The 25,295-nt window shown below is 30.5% G+C and overlaps 1 protein-coding gene across 10 annotated transcripts in view; it reads right to left on the minus strand.

Moving 5' to 3' along the window:
* LOC143229159 (ELMO domain-containing protein 3-like) overlaps positions 1 to 25,295 on the minus strand; it is a 146,997-nt gene that overhangs the window by 51,846 nt on the left and 69,856 nt on the right. For all 10 annotated transcript variants that reach the window (XM_076461076.1, XM_076461072.1, XM_076461078.1 and 7 more), the window contains 3 exons: positions 13,166 to 13,288; positions 4,524 to 4,654; positions 760 to 836 (listed from right to left, as the gene is read on the minus strand). In XM_076461076.1, coding sequence (XP_076317191.1) covers positions 760 to 836; positions 4,524 to 4,654; positions 13,166 to 13,288 — 331 coding nt within the window. The remainder of the gene's footprint in view (positions 1 to 759; positions 837 to 4,523; positions 4,655 to 13,165; positions 13,289 to 25,295) is intronic.

Below are 25,295 nucleotides of genomic sequence, written 5' to 3' on the forward strand. Positions count from 1 at the left end.
ATTTTAACTTCACACATTACAAACATGTAGTTAACAAGTACTTTATATACAAATAACTATTATGAAAACAACATAAATGCACTTTACTTGCTAATTTGGCAATGAAGACTAAAATTTCAAAACAAATGATATAAACTGGGGGTATATAAATCAGGCTAGAATCACAGCTGTCTGGTAATCCTTAAGCCTATTCAATGACAAAACCTTAGTGTATATGCACTATGAAACAGTTTCTGTGTATATCTTGTTTATTAATCTCAGTAGCAGGCAACAGTCCAATTGACAGAAACTGTAATTTAATGGTATTACAATGTTTTAGTGATTTGGAAAAATAATGCATTACAACAGAGATCTACTTGGAATTTACAAGCAAAAGTATAAATTTGTTGTTTTTTTATTTTGTGATAAATCAGTCTTCTCTAGTAATGATGAAAAATTTATTAATCTTCAGAAAATAAATTATGAAATAAATCTGTGAAAGTACATTCTACTGTGAATGGTAACTACACACATTATCCAGGTTTTTTAAGCATTACATCACTATGACATAACTAAAATTTACAAATTAATTTCTTGTATGGTAAACCAAAATACAAATATACTTTGCCAGCATATGTTTTTATTCATTTCATGGGTATTTAAAGGTTATTTCTAGTACTAAATCTCATGTTTTAAACTGCCTACTGAATTATTTACAGTATCTTGAATAATAGCAGTATTTCATTTTTACATCCTCTGAACTGTAAATAGCTAGCTTACTTGTTCAGTAGTTCTTCTCGGAGTACTTCAAGAGCTATTCTTGTCATATTGATGCTCATCAGACAAAAAGGAAAGTTCTACAATATAAAACACAACATTAAAACCATATTCATATTTATGATGATAATCAAAAAAAGCAACTGTTTTCCACTGAATATTCATGTTTATTTTGATACATGACATAAATAAATATATACATGAAAACAAAGATGTAACTAACTTATTTTTATAATAATTTCTGGATCATTTTAAAAAGAAATTTAAACTTCTGTTTGACCTATTCTACTTGCACATATTCGAATACTGTTCAAAATCACTCACTTTTGAGAATCGTGGTTATATCACATGTGTAATTTGTGACATCATATACTGCTTATGTTTGTATTATTTCCATTAATAAGAAAAATCTTCAAACTGAATGATATATCCATGGTTAGCTAATAATGATAAAAATAATTGAAATAAACCTAAATTACCTTTTCTTTTCTAACTCCAATTTGTACATGAAACTGTATTCCTTAATCCGAAACAGCTTTAATCCCCTGACACTGTACATCTGTTTATATTTAAATTTCATTGTTTTATTGGTGTTTGAACCATGCTTAAGCAATCTTCTCACCATAAAATTTATAAAGTATTTAGTGAACATGGAGCTCATGTTACACAATTGAAGTTACTGATGAGTTGTTATCAAGCATGAATTGTGAACATTTTTTTATTTTACCTATTCTAACCTTATCTAACTTAAAATGTTTCAAATTTTTATATTTCAGATACCTCTGTAATAATGAAGAAAAACAAATACACACATAAAATGAGAAATATAGTACTTAACCAAGTCTTTTTCTTCCTTTGCTGTTAACTGTTGATTAAAATTTTTATTCTAATGCTACTATACTGCAGTAAATAATTTTTTTAATTACATACATATTGCACCAAAAAGACACAATAATAACACATAAATAGCAGATAATGTCCAATAGCTATCACTGTTTTTTTGGCTTTCTAATCATGCAAAAAGAGCTGTTAAAAATTCAGCTAAGCTCACGGATGTGTTTCCTATGAGTATAAAATTTGAACTGAAAGTGAAATAAACAGTTATTTACATAGAGAACAACACAATACAATGCTATTTGATAAATTAAAACTTTGACTTTTTATTGTTTATAGTATTAAATATCAAAAAGAACTACTGCAAATTTTAAACGAGAGGATATGATAGATAGTCATGGCAAGAGAGGTACGATTTTCTATTTTGTAGCTCTGTAACTAAATAAGATTGAAAGTTATAAACATTATGCTTTGCCTGAGTTATGACAACATTATAATAAATAATTTGCATTAAATGTCACACCTTTTGTAGAGATGGTAAACATATAAGATGAGAAAAGATGCCTAGAGAGCAAATGTTACAATTATCATACTACAGTAAACTGAGTTGTTTTTTAATATTGTATGATAAGATTAAGATCTTAAAACTTGTATACTGTTAAAAATTGGATTGCTGGCTATATTTTTATACCAGTTTTACAAAGAGAAGAAAGTACTTGAACTTTGAATGTAGCCCACAAAACCTCATAACATGTACAGAAAAGGAAGCCCATAGCAACAGGATCAAAATAATTTTTAAGTCTCAAAACACTGTTAAAGAACATGCAACCATGCCTGGTAATATTCTATTTGATGACCACTGATTCTGAAAATAGACCTGCTGCTTAGTTCTTACTGGAAAAAGGAATCCATTTTGAAGCTGTTATGTTCCAGACATATCATACCTTCCTCCCTGCATGCTTTCTATAGTCAAACTATGTACAAGGATGAAGGTTTCCAAGCACTCCTTTTCAAATGTCCAATCACACATAAATCCAAAGGCACTGCATCTGGTGATCTGAAAGTGTGCCTTTGTATGGAATATACTGAAAACTCATTTCATTCTCCATATGCTTGGTGTCTCATTCAGTTTAATGGAAAGTATGACTGAAAGTCTTATCTTAGTAAATTCATATCCGATTTGCCTCATTTTCATGCAAAGCCAGTATTTCTGCATAGTACAAAGGACACAGAATATTGGTCTGACAATGAATAAAGTTCACTTTGACCTTTTTGTCCACTTTCCTGATCCCTATATTCCCCCAGTGTAGTATCCAATGATGAACATGAGTCTCTTTTATAAAGTTTTGGGACATGCTATGTAACACGTTTGGAAATTTTTATTATCGTACACCAGTAAAAATATTACCATCAATATAATAGGTAAAACTGAACCAAAGAGAAGAAATACAATTTTACTGTGAACATTTAAACTGTAGTTTTTAACCTCTTCTTGACAGAATACCAGGCTTCCAACTTGAAAAACATATTTTACTAATATGAAGATCACATACATAAAACACAAGTGATAGATTTTGATAATAACCAGAAAGGATTTAGTTATGTCAAACTCAAGGTTAGATTTTGATAACAGTCAAATGTTGTGTCAAACTCAAATCTAGAAATTGTAATAATAGCCAGATAACAATAAGATGTGTAAAACTCAAGAGCTATAAATCATGATAATTGCCAAATGACAAGTAAATGTTGTGTAAAACTTAAGAGAGTCAAATTTTGATAACAGACAGCAAAGATTACATGTAGTGCCAAAGACTAAATCACCAATGAATAATTAACATAGGCATCACATGCATTAGATAAATTACTGAACATTAGACAAGAAATTCCTTACTAAGCTATATTAAGCAAGCCTCCTACAGCTTCAATATATTTTTTTTCTTATTTATTACCAAAAATAGTTTTGTTAAACTGCACCTTCTTGGAACAGGTACAACATATCAAGAAATCAAATGCAATAATATAGTTATATAGCTCAGACTAAACCAGCCACTCTGATATTCTGGAATGATGCAATCTTTGAAATGTATGCAATTGAGCAAAACAGTTAGCTTCACATTATAACAAAACTAACTCTGCTCAGCTCATCAAAGAATGATGAGTTTGAGTTTAATATTAAAAGACTAAAGGCACTATGTTTGGGGTAGAGAAAGAAAAATGTTTTAATAAAAAAACCAATAAAAACCTAAGAACTTCAAAAAATCCTAATAAAAATGCATAACTTCTAATTTCCATGTTTATAAAACTCGACAAGAAATCTAAATTGTCTACATGAAGCTACGTACATGCACACACTAATATGCAAAACAATCTAAAAATGTGGAATCTAAGCCAAGCCTCATGAATATTTAAAGTATTACATATACACATTTAAGACAATAAAATGAAGTTATAGTTTTGTTGCTAAGTGGCACAGATGAACTGAGCATTACCAAAATAAAACTGCTTTTCATACATATCAGACTGACTTTGTTTTATCAGTGCCTTTTATTATTTTGCTATGATTATATATATATACACACACACACACATTTGAAAGGCTTTTAACACTCCTTCGAAAAGTGGGGCCTAATAGGCCCCAGAGCAACTTGAAAGGTTATTAATATTAGACTAATAGTTTTGTATTTAAATGAAATTGCCATTTAAATCCATTAATGAATGGATTAACGAGATTCCCACTGTCCCTATCTACTATCTAGCGAAACCACAGCCAGGGGAACAGGCTTGGAGAAATCAGGACTAGAAACGTCTTTTCGTAGAAGTGTTAAACTGAAGCCTAAGGGGACTTAAAGTTACTACTTGTTAGTTATCATCACCAGTCTAGACATAAAAACAGTTTCAATCACTACAGAATCTGTCAAGTTAGCAATGCTGACCTGTATTTCATCCTGAGAGATTTGGTAGACTTTCTTTGCAGCTTGTGAAGTAGAACTGTCAAGAATGAAGTACAATAGGTGCAACAACCCTAACAATCCTGTTCCTCTCAAATCAGTTGCTGGATCATTACCTAACAGAAGACACAACAAAATCTTAGATTTCCATGCAACTGAGGATTGGTTAATAATTTCATATAACGCATATAAAAAAAGAAAAATATGTCAAATAACAAATTATATTATATAGTAATGGATTATTTCTTTATTTCTGATGTATAAATGTATATGATGTAGTGATTATTTAAATAATTCTTAAAATCTCAAATTTTTCAGTTTTTAATTAACTAGGCATTATGGAAATTCCCCTACATATTTTTATCTAATAAAATATTTTAAATCAGTTGCAACTTTGAAATACTGATTTAAATCAACTGTACTTCTTAATACTTCATCAAAGAGTTCCTCAGGAACTAAAACTTGCTCCCATTGCAGCATACTGTAAGTATTTCCTATCATACTAATTGAGATGAAAGATAATTTTGTAAAGGTAGAATACTCTTGTTTTTTTTCTGACTGATTAGAAACAAATTTAGTCATTTTTTACTTTTTTGTTTTAATATATAAAATTGGTTATCATTATCAACGTACAGGATATTCTCTTATGAGCTGAGGACCATAACATTACTAAGTTTAAAGTACTGGAATCCTTGTCACTGAGAGAACTTACCTAAAGAATTAGTACATTTACTAAGCAGATCTAAAAGATTGTAGCAATAATATTAGAGCTGTACAATTAAGTTACTGCAGTTATGTTGATCCCAGATAAAGGCTTTACTGTACTTTTTATAACACTAACTTTCTGGTCTTGTTTGAAAGAGTTTCTAGCATTTGTTCGTGTTATCACTAGTTGATCTGTTTTGACTGCTATATTAAAGTTTCAGTAGACTTGATTCTCCTTCATTATTTCACTTGAATAATTTGAACCAACTACAAAATAAATAAATAGTAATTTTTGTTCATCATTAAATTTTTGGCTATCCTTTTATTCAATCTGAATGAATTTTATCAGTAATGTCTAACATTCTTCAACTTTATTTATTTATTCTATTTATATTTTGATAAATTAGAATATAATAAATTTATTATGGTGTGCATGCCTTTTAAAAGCCAGCAAAGAACAATCACAATTATACTTGTAAGAATACATTGGTATTAGGCTTGCTTGTAAGAGTTCTGGATTGAGTGTAACTTGTTGCTGGCAATAGTTATGATAAATATATTGTCATTGGATTATTATTATTATTACAAACTATTTTAATTCTTGAAAATCCTTAGGGAATTTAGTGTTAAGAAATGTAATAGGCCTAATACTAATGTCTAATGACAAATATAATGATAAAATTGTTCCTATGTTAATAAACAGATTTTATAAGTCCTTTAGGTCTGTAAATAAAGGTGAAAGATAGCTGCTGTGATGAGAGCATTGGGGCAAAATCCTAAATACCTCTTTTGTGTATCACATTACATGTGTTTTTGTCTTATTGGTCAGTTTATAATTGTATTGCATCTAACCTGCAATGTTTATAGTGGTTCGCAAATTAGAAACTTCACTTTCAGACAATGACAAACTAGCATAAAAACAAAAACCTTCCACTTTTTTGGCTTGATGAGATATCAATATATTTAGCAAACATATCAGAGTAGTCCCTCCCACTACTACATCCTTTTGAAATATTTCCTCCAGTCACTTCTACTTCTTTTAAATACATTTTAAACTACACAAGTTTTATATTTGTTTGAAACTGACTTGAAGCAAAAAGCCATGCTTTTATTGGAAATGTTGAAGTCTGTTCACTAAGTTGTTGCTCTGAACAAAAAAGTTTGTAACTTACATATAGCTTATTTACAAAGCAAGATAAATTTCTAACTATGTGTACCAGTATAATAACTTGATAAATTTTTCGTTTTCTAAAATGCATCTTTGAAATCTACAATAATTAATTTATGTTTCCCCTCTACTTGAGAAAATAAGTGAGTCTTAAGGCAAGGCTAAGCAAATACAACATGCAAGGGCAAATTAGTTTTGTGACATCACAGGTACTGGAAATAATTGTTTTTCTATATATTTATTGTTCTGTTTTTTAATAAAAATAACTAAAAATTAGACATTTATGAATATGTAATAATAATAATATGTATATGCATTCATATGCACTTACATATATTGTACACCTATATTTCTAAATCTAACCATCCCAGGAGGATAACTAATATCCACATACCTATAAGGTTTATTTGATCATCCCATACTTTGTTACAGAGCCATATCCCAGATGGGAATTTCGTGGTACACTAGGTATACCAAAAAAGTACACTTTGGTAATTCTTGGCACTACAGAAATTTATTAGGTAGTGAACCATTTTGAATACCTGGGAGTTAATGTACTTATTCTATCACAGTGGCATAAATATTTAACCCTTTCGACACTGAATAACAATTTTTAATGTTTGGCATGGCACTGAATATGTATGTTTGATACTTCAACTAATTACGGTATCAGTACTCAAAGCATGATATCTCGGCAATAACTCAACAAAACTCCCTGAAATATTCAGTGATTGTACCCAATACTTTATATGTTAAATTCAATACATAAGAATAACAGGAATAAAGGAAGGTCGCCTGCTGCGCTAAGCCTTCAAGTCGACTGTGGTTGCCAACCGTGCCGAAAGGGTTAAAGCAAATGAGGATCCATTGAAATGACCGTCATCCAGATATCACAATAAAGTTCTATATTTGAACTAAAAGACAAAAGAGATGACTCTTACCTGAAATTTCATAAATCACCTTTCTGCCATTGTGAATACACAAGCCTGTGTTACCAGTGCATTGCAACACAATGCATACACAAAGTTGGACAGTAAACATTATTTGTACATTCAGTGATGTCGAGAAACCCACTTGTTGAGAAATTTATATGCAAAAACGGCTCGTTTGGGTTGAGAAAATATTTTACATAGAAAATCGAAACGTTGTTCGCTCTTCTATGTAAAATATTTTCTCAACCCAAACGAGCCGTTTTTGCATATAAATTATTTGTACATTGTAAAATATATGCACAGGTTGCAGCCAGATGGTAAGGAAAATTTTGTTAATAGGAAGAAGAACAATCATACCTCAAAACAGAATTGTACACATCTAACACAGTGGAGAAAATGTGGTAACAGTAAATAGTTAATTGTCTCAAACAGGGAAATAAACTCACAAAAAATAAAGCAAAATACCAACTGGCAATTGACTGAAATGGCCATTCCTTTTGTTACACTTGTGCAAGTTTCTTCAGGAATATCATAATGTTGTATTGCCTCAAGTGTTAATACATATGAGCTGATTTAAAGTTTGAACTTCATAACTATTCAAAAGCCCATCCTACTTGTGAGAAAAATGAAATGAACAATAAAGTATTTTGGGTTTAAGAGATGCAACTTGGCTGGTTAAAAAACCCCAAAATGTGAATGAACTTTTTGATCTTAAGACTGAACCAAATAAGAAAAGATTCCAACTTACTTCAGTGAGCACTTGTCCTAGGGCTATACCTAAATTCACTAAAAGTGCTAATTCAACACAGATAGGTCTGAAATACACATTTATTTTTACCTATGCTTTGGATGCTCCAAACAAGCCAGAGTTCTCATACTCACTTCTCAAGAAAAAAAGTTATTTTCCTATACTGAAAATATATTTTTGATAGGTATTTACCTCCTCTTACATCCATATCTGTTTTCATTCAGTGTTGCCTTCTATATACAAAAATATTTTTTGCATCCCGCAAGCCTTAATCTCCACATACCCCATGATCAACATGGTTCAACCTCATCTTGCATGTTATTTGTTTTGCAACAATCCTCAACCAACAGAAGTGTGATACATCCTCCTGACATGTGTGACTTCTTTTATTTGATCCTATTGAACTTTTGCTTTGAGATCAGGCAGAAAAGGAAGTACCCATTTTCAGTGGGATGGAAAAGTGGGAAGTACTTATCAGAAATCTGTGTTCAGTTCAGGAAATAACAGCTCCTAATACAGTAAATTATCTCCATTCACATGTATACCTAGAATCCCACAGTGAACAGGTGAAAGAACCAGGGCAAGGGATAGAAAAAAGGAACCTTCAAAAACAAAAAAGACCCAAAAAGTGTGATCCCCACTGAGAGAAAAACATGCAAGAAAACAGCACCACATCCATACCAGGTGTATGCGGTGCCTAGTGTATGTTTCAAATTCTTAATTCATAAGAAATATTAAAAACAAAATGCTAAATCATTTTGTGTGTGTTATATACTGAAAGTCCTTCTGTCTTATTTGTCAGTTTATAGTAGTTGTATTACACCTACCATTCAACATCTATAATTGTTAATGAACTAAAACCTCAAATTTCAGACACTGACAAGATACGATATAAAATAAAACCTACCAGCTTTTTGATTTGCTAAGATATCAATATATTTAGCAAACCGAATAGTCCTCCCACTACTACATTCTTTGGAAACATTTGGTACACTAGGTATACCAAAAAAGTACACTTTGGTAATTCTTGGCACTACAGAAATTTATTAGGTAGTGAACCATTTTGAATATCTGGGAGTTAATGTACTTATTCTATCACAGTGGCATAAATATTTAATATATCTATTCATGTCTGTTTCTCTTATCTACATGTTTATAACCAACAGAATGAGGACATTCCAAGCTATGCAAGTCTGACAGTTATTTGTAATTGGCTTTAAGGAGAAAGCCAAAGACTAACTGAGAGAGTTGAAACGTTCTGACTAAGTCTTCACTCTGAACAGAAATTAAATGTTTTGAAACCAACATATAAGTTAAGTCAGAAAGCCATATAAACTACAGGTTTTTTTTTTGTGTACCAGTATACTAAATTGATAATTTTTTTTGGTTTTCTAAAATGCATTTTTGAAATCTACAAAGACGACTTCAATGTGTAGTTAAGTCATTATGTCTTTCTGATTTTTCTCATTGCATTAATCTTGTGGCTCCCAGTGTCATTTTCAAATCCCTTTCTTTAAATATGTACAAATGAAGACAAGTTTGTCTTCCCCTGAGGTGAAGCTTAGCAAGTATGATGGGCAAGTGCAAATCAGTTTTGTAAATACTAGAAATTGTAGTTTCTCTACATTTTTTATTGTTCTATGTTTTAAGAGAAATATCTAAAAATTAAGCATTTATGATTAAGTGGTGATAATATATAAAACACACACACATTTATAAGCACTTACTTTTTACACCAATACTGCTAAATTCTGACCACCCCAGAAGGATAACTATCATCTAAATACTTCCCAAGTTCATTGGACTGACCCAGACTTTGTACAGAGCCATTTCATAAATATTTTCTCTCACTTCTATTACTTTAGACAACTCTCCTTGCAACCAATGTGCTGTACACAAGCCAATAAATATTCTCCCACTGTGCAGCCAGGTTTATGATAAAACCTGTGGGAATATTGACTTAATGCATTACATGTGCTTGTTTCCTATCAATGGTGTTGTATTATGCTGTCATGTTGCTAGATATATACATGACTGTTTCACTTACATTTAATATGAGAATTATGATTTGGATACATATAAAGCACCAGTGTTAAACTTAGTATTTTTAGAAAACATAATTTATTGTAGGTTTGCTTAAGTAATTGTTTACGAATCCTTTATTGTGTAGTTAAGTCATTATGAATTTATGTCATGTTACTCACACCTTCTAATTTTTTTCATTGCTTTAACCTGTTGACTGCCAAGTATTTCAGCTGCTACGGCAACTCCAAACCAAGTTCAAAATACAACTCTAATGCTTCTTCATTTTGTAACTTTTTTCGTGACGCCATTTTGAATTGAAAGTGAAACAATTTGTAAGTAGGTCAAATGCATGTCTCTAAAAACACATTGAGAACACAGTATTGAGAATGAATTAACTCATCCGTGGCACTGTGTTACCGATCAGCTTGGACGAGTTATCTCGTCTACGGCACTAGGTTAATCTTATGGCTCCCTGTGTCATTTTTAAATCCCTTTCTTTAAATATGTACAAATGAATTTAACATTACAAAGTATAATTTGAATTTTTATATTATCTACATTATAATTCCTTTACTTCAAAAGAAACTTTTCAAAAAAAATACTTAAACTTCTTTAGTTTTCATGTCATGTGATGATTATCGCAAAACTTGACTTCAGCAGAGGTTCAGCTTTGGCCACAAGCTGGCAGGCTACATCTCTACATATATGTGAACTAGTATGTTTAATCCACTTTACACATGTTATCAAATTCTGCAAGCTGATTTGTCTGGGAAACAGCTATAAATTTTCCAGCCCTGAATGGGTGCCACACTCTCCTTCTATTCTTTGTTTTGAGATCTACTATGTGCATATGCTCGTAGACACAAGTATATATATTGTTCAGAAAGAGATCAGTTTGCACTTTTCTTCACAAATGGCTAATCTGAAATTGGCATACATTTATCCACAGAGTATGCATCTAACTGTTGTAAGTTTTCTTGTCTCCTTGATCAAGTATAGCATTTATGGTGACTTCTTGCCTAAGTATGCTACAGTTAAAGAGGCAGTTACATTGTATTTAGGTCTTACTATTAAAGTTTAAATAATTATGTGTTTTAAAAGTCAAATTTGAAAGTCTTAATGATTTTTATAAGTTTAACTTGTTGTCACCTGGACAGTAAAAGTAAATAATCAAGATAATCTCATTCACGTGTGCAATGTGTTAATGTAATGAATGTCTAAGTGGTTGTCACCATATAATGATGATAAAGCCCTGCAAAAACCAGATAAAAGATAAATAACTGGAAAATAAAATTAAAAATAAACTATAAATGAAAAGACAGAGATACAGAATTATGCATATTAAAAAAAACAAGTTTCACAAATTTTCTATGAAGAGATAAAAGGTATGTATATATATTCTCATTTATTAATTTTAAACATTTCATTGCAGTGTATTTTGATGATAATATATAGATTTAGTGATATAGTATAAATAATGAAAAATAAGATATAAACATTTACTTGAAAAAACTTTTGATATTCATTTAGGAAGCAAAAACTGAAAGATAAATATAATATTTTTATACTTCATACAAAAATCACAATAAAATTGGTTCATTGCAAAGGATGAGATCAACATTTCTATTGACTTTTCCTCTACTTATGTTCAGAGTTTTTGTGTTTTCTAGCCAACACACAGAACTTTTAATGATACACAGGATAATTAATTTAAAGGGCAACTGTTGATATTCACTTATATGCTAACCACCAAATGAATTTTATAATCCTATATTTATTTCTCCACATTAAAACTGATGATAATTTAAAATGGGTTTCTAGATTTTTCAAGTGTAAAAAAAATATTAAAATACCATCAAATATAACTGTATTAAGTAGTAAAACCATTAATTTTATCAATTAGGGTATAATTTTTGAACTATACTTATAATTGTGTATGCTATTTGTGTGTGAAAATAACAGAGGAAGAAAATAATACTACTGTAATAAGTAACAGTAAACACACACACACACACACTGAAACTGAGTAAAAATAACTGGGAATATGAAAGACTTATTCATTCATTGAATCTGTTCCCATCCATGACTTCCTTTACTTTAACAACTAACACATGAGCCAACCTAGTATCTTGATGTGGATAAAGAAGAAGTAATTTAAGAAAAGTTTGAGGTCTTGGTCACTGGACTAGACCTGAGAATGGACCCACAATCTAACCCAAGAGCATAAGATCAAACATGGAAAAGTTAGCTTGTAAATGTAAAGTAAAATGATACAGCATTGAAACGTTTGAAATATTCTAGAAGTGATTGTGAATATGACAGTTTAAAATTAGTTATTAAGCTAAACCATGGGTAAGTAAGATAAGGGAAGAACTTATTTGACATACTAGCTAAATCATAGACTTCTCAACTGGTTATTGCACTGACAGTGAAATATAACATGGACACAATAGTGTCATTCACTTCACACATGGGGATTAGAACTGTGTATATGAAATCATTAGCCCCAATATTTTGTGAAACTAATGGCAGAGTAAAGCTCACATATGCACTGTTGAAGTTGAAGCAGATGCATGATGCATTACAAGATGATTTCTTTAGTAATTCTCGAATTAAAATCCCATTTCTGCAACAAATACTAAATATAAGAAGTACGGTATAATGCCTAGTAAGGCACCACCATAACAAAATCCATATAGATTTCATCATGTCATATTATCATTAATATTTAGTTTTCTCATTTATTTCAGAAGTTGTGCTGAGTTTCATTCATTAAGATTTATCAAAATAATCCCATATCATTGTTGTTTTTTTAAATGACCCCCTTGCTGAAAATCATAGGTTCAGTATTAAAAGATGCTGAGCTAGTTCATGTGGCAGGTGTTAAAATAAAGCATACAGTTATATACTCTACAAAAATTACATTGGCAGTAATTGAATATGACAACAAATAGTAGTTTCATTTATGCTACTGGAAAGTTCAAATCATCCACAAAGAAAAGTGACAGTCTATGGTAAAGTGTTATGTTAGCCTAACAACCAGTAATACCTTGAAAACCAATCTGCTCCCAGTGACTTCCATAACGAGGACAATCCATCTTTTGTCCAGTAAGACATTTAAAGATAGTTTGCACAATTTGCATATGTACATCTTCTTTATCATCAAGTGGGCCTAGAAGTAAAATGATTTTCTTGTAAACACTGTAGAAATTTCTCTGTTCATCAAATTATAAAAATATGTTTCATGTGCTTAAATTTTACAAAATAATAACAAGCAAAATTCATCATATCAACTCCTTTACAAATGCTGCATGCACATATATACATTTAATTATGTAAGTAATGTTATAAGAACAATTATGGGGAACATATAAGTTATATGGACAACATACATGAAAACAATCCAAGGTAATAAAAATCTCAAAGATATATCTAAAATTGCTGATAATAGTAAAGAAAAAAAGTTATCAGAAAGAAGGAATCACATGGATGGAAACACTTTAAATGTAATAAGTTTTATGTTTAAACATCAAAGAGACAGAATACCATGAAGGCAAGTCAACTGTTGTCTTGTGGTAAATGGGTCAAGGGGAAGACAAAATAGTGTCAAATTTTAAGTGAATAAAAATTTCACATATATTGATGAATGAATAAAGAAAGAATTGTGTTTCTCATTCTTTACAGGAGAGGCAAGTGGTACTTCTGATATCAAGTTAAATGAAACTATAAAAAGTCATAGTATGTATATCCAGGTAATATCAGTTGTCTTCTAGTTACTTTCTTTACAAACAAATGGTTTTAGTGAGCTGTTTTATATCGAAAATAATTTTCACTTGTAAAGAAAGAAGTGTACGTAATGTATAGATACACATGTAATTCAAGAAGTTAAGTACCATTATTACTTTCAAAAATAAATATGAAAGAAATAAAAACAGTACTTTGTAAACAGTGTAGCTTAATTTGATACGGGTTCAGTCGAACACATTATTACTTATATTTGTAATTCCCTAATTTTTTATTATGCAGAGCACTTAACATAGTTCCTGATTTCAAAAGAAATTTATCATACATTTTTACGTTGTTTTAATCTGTTTATCAACAAATCATATTTGTTATTGAATACTATACTGCTTATACTGTAATGAAGTTTCTCACAAAATTTGTTTGGTGGTATTCCTTCATGTGGTGTGAATTATCAAGTTTGTATTTTACATACCTTTCCTCTTTCACGTAGTTTAACTGTCTCTTCATTTTGTTCATGCGTGATGTCAGCTTATACCAAAGTTAATAATGTGTGCATTTTCTTATACTGAAGCCAAACAGGACTATCTACTGAATCTATTGAGGAAAATCAAATCCCTGATTTTAACACTGTAAATCCGTAGACTTACTGCAGTACCAGTGGGGGATCCAAAGTTAATAAAAGACAGCTTAAGAGACTGATAAACCAATGCTTAAGAATGAGGAGTTTTTTGATGAGATGTTACAAGAGTAACAGATTTACTGTTATACATTTATATTAACATCTATGTTTGTTTCAGTTTAATGCATGTAACGTATATTGCTAAATATGTATTGTGCAAGTCCTGCCTGTACTCTAAATTTGTAGAAGTTCCTCAAGAGTAAGAGTCAACAACATATGTTTCACAAAAACACTAGCATATCTTTGAATACTGTCAAAACTTTCAAGACCCTTGCCTAATGAGTATAAAAGCTAGCCATCACAATATGTGGGAAGACAGTAACACAATATTGTTGATCAACTACAATCACTATACTATAATCCTTGGAAACTATAATTGTGATTAACACTTATTAATCAGAAAACTACAAAATTTGAATTGGAACTTTATAAATTTTGAACATTACAAACAGTTCAACATCAGCAAATAAACTTCAGAAATTAGTATTTCTATACGGATATCTTAATTAGTAAAGAGTCAGCTTGTAAATGGTGTGAGGCCAGCCAAGAATACACAACTAGCTAGCTTAAGGGAACTGTAACAATATCAACTCAGATTTTATTTGCTCGACCTGGACTATGGATAAAGTATTCAGTTATAGACGAGGTAGAAGACTCAGTGTAGTTTGCAAAACTATTGTACATAAACCATTATTTGTAATAACCATTATCATCACTGTAATTGTTGTTTGTATATAAAATATATTTGTATTAAGAAAGGAAATTGTGTTTGTTTGTTTGTTTTTCAATTTCGCACAAAGCTACTCAAGGGCTATCTGTGCTAGCCATCCCTAATTTAGCAGTGTAAGACTAGAGGGAAGGCAGCTAGTCATCACCACCCACTGCCAACTCTTGGGCTACTCTTTTACCAACGAATAGTGGAATTGACCGTAACGTTATAACGACCCCACGGCTGAAAGGACGAGCATGTTTGGCGCGCGATGGGGATGCAAACCCGCGACCCTCAGATTACAAGTCGCATGCCTTAACACGCTTGGCCATGCCGGGCCATGAAATTGTGTGTATCAATCTTGTTTACAAATATCTTAAAATAATACAGTAACATAAGAAACATAATAAATTGGAAACTAGTCCAAGATAAATTATAATATGTAACACTAGAAACTTGATTAATACTCATAAGTGTTGTGAGTCATGTTCAAATATAACACCAACTGTTATGGCAAATACACTTGTCATAGAGATTTAGTGCTGGACCCATTACAGTTTTAAATAACGTATTCTTTATCTAGTCCCTTAGCAACTAGACAAAATTATCAGCACCCAGCTACTCCATACTAAGGGATTAACTTTCACTCTTATAATGTGTCTACAGCTTGAAGTGGGATAAGGAGAACCTTGCTGTATCTCACAAACTCAAAACCAACTCACCAACACCAGAGTTTGTAAATATGTTAGTGAAATGTATTTGATTTTACAACTGGGAAAATTTATATTATTGGTAACAATAATACACAATCCTCAAACACCAAAAAAATTCGTTGAGATTAATATATTTTTTGGAATTTTATCTATGAGAAATAATTGCAATTCCAATCAAATAGCCCACTTTAATTACTATTTTCAAGCTTTAAAAAAAAAAGACACTTTTTTCTATTGTAACAACAAGACATATAATCAATAGTCCACTAAATGTTTATTTAACTTAATAAATAGATGTTCATGTTTAGTATAAAGAAAGTTTGCATGAGTGCATGAAAAAGCTTTATCAGACAATAATGAAATACATACACACATCTAGAACTACACAATTCAGTTAACTACCTAAGAGCATCAGTTACATTTGTGTCCCATAAACTAATTTATTAATTTTACAAAAGTAATCAACTAACCAAAATTAATTTTTATGACTGTTACTGATTATGATTATTCTAACAATCAAAATTTTGAAATGATGATTAATTTGACTCTCATGAAAATAGACCACAAATCATTACTAATTGTTACTGTTTTTCAATATTCCAATAATCAATTAATCAATTTATTTTTTTTTACACAGTGTTGCATCTAATTTATAACTACTATTTAATGTTCTATAAGAAGGCACAAGTCTGGGAGTAATGCTCAAAGGAACCAGGTTTACATTCATTTTTGTTGAGCAGGAAAAGCAGGAGGTATGGTCTTAAACTTTTGACCAGCTAGTATTTAGGCTAATTTCATAGTGTTCACATTTTCCCTATTAAATGTTAAAAAAGTTTTTATTTTTATTTTCCCTTTTCTTATTTTCATCTTTTGAAGCTCTACTCAAATAAGTGGTTGGGTCTAACAATGCAAAATGCATATCTTTTCTTTATGTTCATTGGCCTTAAGATTTTGACCAGCAGTGTATACAGACAAGCCAGTGCATTTTTGTAACCACAATGTTCCAACAATTACAGTTATACTTGTCATAACAAAAACATATTAGGACTATTACATTTTTAAACACTTCATTTCTTATCAGGACAATAGTAATGATCTTAGGGATTGTCAAGAATTATAAAAGTGTATATTAAAAGCAGTTCCAAGCATACTATATATGTCATATTTACCACCAATGACATAACATCTTATGAGAAATACAATTCCAATCACGTTTTACCAGTTAGTAAAAGTTGTACACATCATAACAATTTTATTTTCAGTAATGAAAGGCATATTCAACTACCTTATACATAATGAAAGCCTATAACTGAAACTAGATAATTTTTAAATACTTTATATTGATGTTTCTAGGGTGATAAAATCTACTGATTTCATAAAAAAAATTATATATTTTTTGAAAATGTTATAAAGCAATATGGTTATTTTTATTAACAAACAGAGCTTTCACAGGGAGGTTTTATACTGCACTCCAAAATGTGCTTTGTTGTGATACTATCCATGTAGGGTTGTATGGAAAATCAGGCAAAGCCTCCTTGAAACTTTGGCTAAAATAGCAGTCATATATTTTGAAATGGTCCAAAATTATCTGTAAACAAGGAATGTTGACTGATAAACTTTCATAACAAAATTTTATGATATCACTTAAGTTTTAGATCTCATAGTGCTCTACAAGATGAAATGATAGAAATGGTGGTAAAACTAATAGTGAAAAATTATCTAGCTGTGCCATTTCAGTTACTATCTGGATGCTGACCCACGGTGTTTTCTCACATCACTGTAGATTCTACCATGAACATTTGATTCTGGTGATAAAGCCAATTCTTATTTGACTTCATCATTCTTGTTGTGGAGTCCAAGACCTAGTATTTTATATGAACCACTTTTTCTTCTTCTATCTTTAAGGCTTTATAAACTTCAAAACTAGTTTGTGCATGAATTTGTCACTTTTGAACAGATAGATCAATGGGTCCTTCAATCTGAAGAAATTTGTTGAACACTGTGAAGATAGCTACTGCTGACTGAATAAACAAAAAAAGAGACAAATAAAACCTTTGTCTTAGGATCTATGAAGGCATCTATAAATCTTATGAAACTATCCTCTGAGCAGTTTCTCTGAGAGAAAGTAACACTTTAGCCCAATAAATTTTGTTAACTCATGATTTACACATTCCTTCAAGAAAAGCCAGTAAACTGAGTTCTAAACTATGACAGATTCAAAGGTTGAGTCATAATACACAGTACTCATTTAAAATCCCTCTTTTCTTTTTGGTGTTTTATAAAATCACACACACACATACTGAGAGATCTGTCAAATGACCCTCAGCATCAAAATTAATGATCTCACTAAATGAACTAAAGGCTTTATCAGCCATATTATGAAGTATGTAGCTTGGATAGTCAACAGTAACAAAAGAGAGGTTTCTTTCAAGAATCCTACTTTCCACTGAATCCTTATGCCCAATATTTGTATTGATATTTTCAATTTACAGACCAGTAATTGAATTCCATGAGATGTCATACTTCCCAAACAAACCATCAACACTTTCAAATATGGTGCAAGCCTTTGATGCATCTAGTCCTTCAATTAAGTCTATGCCAAAGAATTTGCCGTTATTCTGTTGTGGTTGACATCATATACACAGGTACTAAGAGTGTACATTTTAAATAGTCCAGTGTCACTACTACCATCAATTATAAAGCCAAATGGTTGCTTTATCTCAACATCAATTTTGTCCTTTAGATTAGACCATCCCCAATGCAATTAACTGCAGAAGTTAAGTTAATTGTTAAGTAAAGTTAATTGCTTTATCTCAACATCAATTTTGTCCTTTAGATTAGACCATCCCCAACGCAATTAACTGCAGAAGTTTTTGTGCAGGTACATAAAAAAGTATTAGCTGCATCACAGTCTTTAAACTCATTCTTTATGAAGATGATAAACAGATGATCAGATAAAATGAAGAACATATTATGCTGTATTATTATGACCACCATTGCCACCTCAAATTTGATAGCAGAATTGGTGGCTGTTTTGCTGGTAAGTTTTTACAGGAATAATGAAAAATATTAAAACTAAATCATGATGCAAAGTCACACAATTTATTTACACTGTAGATTGAGAAACATTAAAGCATATTACTCAAATTTGTATTCCTTTTCTTCTCTTGCAGAAGCATCTGAGTAAAACTTCCCTAACTCATAAGCAAACAGGGCAAAGACAAATTGCCTCTGTCCATGACAAGGATATTTGCAGTTATGACTCCAGTGAGGAAGTAAACATAAAGAAGATAATGTTTCAACTTTCATGAAACATTGGAAACACATGTTGTACAGATACAATAAAATGAAATAATAAAAATATTACATTTGGTTTACCTGGATGATTTTTCATACCATTTGCACTACCACTGTTGCATCATATACACAGTATAGTTATGAGTTATACTAGCACATATTAATAAAGTAAATGTAATGTACAGGTTTATGATTGTATTATAGTTTCTGAAAATGTTCTTTTCTCTGTGAATTTTGAAAGTACATTAATGTTTGTTCTTGTAATCTTTCACAGTGCTACAAGAAGGCTTAAAAAAAAACTTCTCCTCCCAATCACTAAGATAGTGCTTTGGTACTCCATTTTGCCAATAATTTCAAACCACTAACTCCATTTCTCTTTCTTAAGGCCTTTCCATTTCTGTCTGAAGACATTTCCCTTTTACAGTAGCAGAAAGTTAAATGATGGATTGATGTAGTTTGCCACAGCAAGGTATTTATTTTGAAACCCTTTAATAAAGCAGTTTTTGAGATAATCCAGTGTCAATGCAACAAAATACAAAAAACCTGTGGTGATCCAGACAAAAATGGCTAGGACGATACATTTTTATGAAATATGCATGACTGTTGCAGCATAAATTTAATGTGAGAGTTATAATTTAAATTGGTTATCATTACCAACGTACAGGATATTCTCTTAAGAGCTGAGAACCATAACATTACTAAGTTTAAAGTACTGGAATCCCTGTCACTGAGAGAACTTACCTAAAGAATTAGTACATTTACTAAGCAGATCTAAAAGATTGTAGCAATAATATTAGAGCTGTACAATTAAGTTACTGCAGTTATGTAGATCCCAGATAAAGGCTTTACTGTACTTTTTATAACACTAACTTTCTGGTCTTGTTTGAAAGAGTTTCTAGCATTTGTTCGTGTTATCACTAGTTGATCTGTTTTGACTGCTATATTAAAGTTTCAGTAGACTTGATTCTCCTTCATTATTTCACTTGAATAATTTGAACCAACTACAAAATAAATAAATAGTAATTTTTGTTCATCATTAAATTTTTGGCTATCCTTTTATTCAATCTGAATGAATTTTATCAGTAATGTCTAACATTCTTCAACTTTATTTATTTATTCTATTTATATTTTGATAAATTAGAATGTAATAAATTTATTATGGTGTGCATGCCTTTTAAAAGCCAGCAAAGAACAATCACAATTATACTTGTAAGAATACATTGGTATTAGGCTTGCTTGTAAAAAATATACACACCATAACAACTGTTATTGTATCAAATGGCTTATATAAATTGTTCTGATCAGTACTGTGTTTGTTGTATCCCAACTAGTCCGAAGAGTTCTGGATTGAGTGTAACTTGTTGCTGGCAATAGTTATGATAAATATATTGTCATTGGATTATTATTATTATTACAAACTATTTTAATTCTTGAAAATCCTTAGGGAATTTAGTGTTAAGAAATGTAATAGGCCTAATACTAATGTCTAATGACAAATATAATGATAAAATTGTTCCTATGTTAATAAACAGAGATTTTATAAGTCCTTTAGGTCTGTAAATAAAGGTGAAAGATAGCTGCTGTGATGAGAGCATTGGGGCAAAATCCTAAATACCTCTTTTGTGTATCACATTACATGTGTTTTTGTCTTATTGGTCAGTTTATAATTGTATTGCATCTAACCTGCAATGTTTATAGTGGTTCGCAAATTAGAAACTTCACTTTCAGACAATGACAAACTAGCATAAAAACAAAAACCTTCCACTTTTTTGGCTTGATGAGATATCAATATATTTAGCAAACATATCAGAGTAGTCCCTCCCACTACTACATCCTTTTGAAATATTTCCTCCAGTCACTTCTACTTCTTTTAAATACATTTTAAACTACACAAGTTTTATATTTGTTTGAAACTGACTTGAAGCAAAAAGCCATGCTTTTATTGGAAATGTTAAAGTCTGTTCACTAAGTTGTTGCTCTGAACAAAAAAGTTTGTAACTTACATATAGCTTATTTACAAAGCAAGATAAATTTCTAACTATGTGTACCAGTATAATAACTTGATAAATTTTTCGTTTTCTAAAATGCATCTTTGAAATCTACAATAATTAATTTATGTTTCCCCTCTACTTGAGAAAATAAGTGAGTCTTAAGGAAGGCTAAGCAAGTACAACATGCAAGGGCAAATTAGTTTTGTGACATCATAGGTACTGGAAATAATTGTTTTTCTATATATTTATTGTTCTGTTTTTTTAATAAAAATAACTAAAAATTAGACATTTATGAATATGTAATAATAATAATATGTATATGCATTCATATGCACTTACATATATTGTACACCTATATCTCTAAATCTAACCATCCCAGGAGGATAACTAATATCCACATATCTATAAGGTTTATTTGATCATCCCATACTTTGTTACAGAGCCATATCCCAGATGAGAATTTCGTGGTACACTAGGTATACCAAAAAAGTACACTTTGGTAATTCTTGGCACTACAGAAATTTATTAGGTAGTGAACCATTTTGAATACCTGGGAGTTAATGTACTTATTCTATCACAGTGGCATAAATATTTAACCCTTTCGACACTGAATAACAATTTTTAATGTTTGGCATGGCACTGAATATGTATGTTTGATACTTCAACTAATTACGGTATCAGTACTCAAAGCATGATATCTCGGCAATAACTCAACAAAACTCCCTGAAATATTCAGTGATTGTACCCAATACTATATATGTTAAATTCAATACATAAGAATAACAGGAATAAAGGAAGGTCGCCTGCTGCGCTAAGCCTTCAAGTCGACTGTGGTTGCCCACCGTGCCAAAAATGTTAAAGCAAATGAGGATCCATTGAAATGACCGTCATCCAGATATCACAATAAAGTTCTATATTTGAACTAAAAGACAAAAGAGATGACTCTTACCTGAAATTTCATAAATCACCTTTCTGCCATTGTAAATACAAAAGTTTGGTTATTTTTAGAAATAAAACAGCAGTTATGAATTGGTGAAGGTCATGTTATTGCATAATGTCACCAGAACCTTCTGAGTTTTTCCTCTTTGTTTTAATTCAGTATTATTGCATCATAATATCTAGTAACGTGCAGAGCATTCTAGACCACTATCAGAATACACATACACATCAGAAATTTAGTTTGATATATACAGACTGTTGAGTTTAGCCACAATGAGCACATAGTGGTAACTTTTAAAGTGAAATTTTTACAGATTCTACTGTAATAACACTGGAATTCTAGAGTTAAATAATTTTAATTCAATAATATTTTAGAATCAATTTTTGGCATTGTCTGACACTTATGTAGTGTAAATAATGAAGAAAAAACAACTAATATTTTCATTCTTGCACAGTTGTAGAGTTTTTGCCTATAAATGAAATAGTGTATTCCTTGATTATTTTTTTTAGAATTATTTTGTGAATCCCAAAGAACAATAATATTTTTACTAAGAACCTATCATTCCTTGAAAATAAATTATCCATTTCTGAATTTTTAAATGTTTCTCTCAGTTTTTGTACAAGCCTTGGTTAAAACCTTAATATGGAGATAAATCAAATGGTTTAATCATTTACTAATAAAACAAAGCTTTCAAAGGGGTTATAAAGACAATTAAAATAATTGGAGATGGCAAGAATTATACTAGTACATATTAATAAAGTAAATGTAATGTACAGGATTATGATTGTATTATAGTTTCTGCAAATGTTCTTTTCTCTGTGAATTTTGAAAGTATTTGTGTGTTAAATTACATTTGTTTTAAAGCTACATGAATGTCTTCAATATGAAGAATAAGATAACTTGAAATAAGGTTTGTAAGTTTGTACAACTTGAAGATTAGTTGAATGGGTAACAAAGAAAACTGTATTAAAAGTTTAGCACAGTAACGAATGTACAATATTTAGAGGTTTTTGTCATCATGGGGTTAAAGTAGTTTACTGGGACACAATTTTGTAATGTTACTAAACATAATTTTTTTTTCATTTCTTTCATCAAATAAAGTAAAAGTAAAATCAAATAAGTTTACTGTTTGGTTATTTATGGTAGGCAATTGCAAAATATTATGATGACTCAAATCTTTATTGAATGTCACTTTTCATGTTTATCTTATTTAAACAACGAACATTAATAGACTGTTTAACTGGTTACTTTATTATTTGTAATCAGGACTTGTATTAAATAAAAACATTACTTTTATCAAGAATATAAAACATGCTTTCATTACTTAATTATCAATTTCTTTGATTCAGAGAAGCTCAATGTGTGATTACTGCATATGTGAAACAATGGCAATTACATGGTGGTATTTAGTCAACATTAAAGATTCAGCTGCCTAGTGAGAAATACCCATAAAACATGTGGGTATATATTTTTCACAAAAAATTACGTTTATTTGCAAATACATAAAATGGCCACCTTCAGAAGAGGTCAATCATATGAAATCAAGGATAATGCAAACATTAAATAAAGAATCAAAACAATGCAAAAGCAACACCACATTAGATAATTCAGTCCTTGAAAAAGTTAAAATAGTAAGCACATACCCATTTTAAAAAAGTTTTTTGTTTGCTCAGCTAAGGGACATGGTGTACTAACTGATGAACAAATGCCACTAATCATTCAGAGAGAAGTGATGAGATGTCTACATTTACATTGTTAATGTTGGTAATGTCTAGTACAAATTGTAAATGGTGTACTAATTGAGGAGTAAATACCACTAATCATCCAAACAGAAGTGATGAGATGTTTATATTTACATTGTTAATGTTGGTAATGTCTAGTACAAATTGTAAATGGTGTACTAATTGAGGAGTAAATACCACTAATCATCCAAACAGAAGTGATGAGATGTTTATATTTACATTGTTAATGTTGGTAATGTCTAGTACAAATTGTAAATGGTGTACTAATTGAGGAGTAAATACCACTAATCATCCAAACAGAAGTGATGAGATGTTTATATTTACATTGTTAATGTTGGTAATGTCTAGTACAAATTGTAAATGGTGTACTAATTGAGGAGTAAATACCACTAATCATCCAAACAGAAGTGATGAGATGTTTATATTTACATTGTTAATGTTGGTAATGTATAGTACAAATTGTAAATGGTGTACTTATTGAGGAGTAAATACCACTAATCATCCAAACAGAAGTGATGAGATGTTTATATTTACATTGTTAATGTTGGTAATGTCTAGTACAAATTGTAAATGGTGTACTAATTGAGGAGTAAATACCACTAATCATCCAAACAGAAGTGATGAGATGTTTATATTTACATTGTTAATGTTGGTAATGTCTAGTACAAATTGTAAATGGTGTACTAATTGAGAGGTAAATACCACTAATCATCCAAACACAAGTGATGAGATGTTTATATTTACATGGTTAATGTTGGTAATGTCTAGTACAAATTGTAAATGGTGTACTAATTGAGGAGTAAATACCACTAATCATCCAAACAGAAGTGATGAGATGTTTATATTTACATTGTTAATGTTGGTAATGTCTAGTACAAATTGTAAATGGTGTACTAATTGAGGAGTAAATACCACTAATCATCCAAACAGAAGAGATGAGATGTTTATATTTACATTGTTAATGTTGGTAATGTCTAGTACAAATTGTAAATGGTGTACTAATTGAGGAGTAAATACCACTAATCATCCAAACAGAAGAGATGAGATGTTTATATTTACATTGTTAATGTTGGTAATGTCTAGTACAAATTGTAAATGGTGTACTAATTGAGGAATAAATACCACTAATCATCCAAACAGAAGTGATGAGATGTTTATATTTACATTGTCAAGATGATAGTGATGTTAAGTATAAACTGTTAATGGACAGAGAAAAAAAAAAAGCAGAATAATACTGTTTGGGTTAAATGGTGACAAATATGAGCCACATGACTGGTGACAAGTCAGTTTAGAATCAAGACTAAGCTATTAACTAAAGAACTGAGAGAAGCTCTCACATACATGTGTTTATTGCAAGCCATGCT

Source organism: Tachypleus tridentatus, chromosome 10, assembly GCF_004210375.1.
Source record: "Tachypleus tridentatus isolate NWPU-2018 chromosome 10, ASM421037v1, whole genome shotgun sequence".
NCBI lineage: Eukaryota > Metazoa > Arthropoda > Merostomata > Xiphosura > Limulidae > Tachypleus > Tachypleus tridentatus.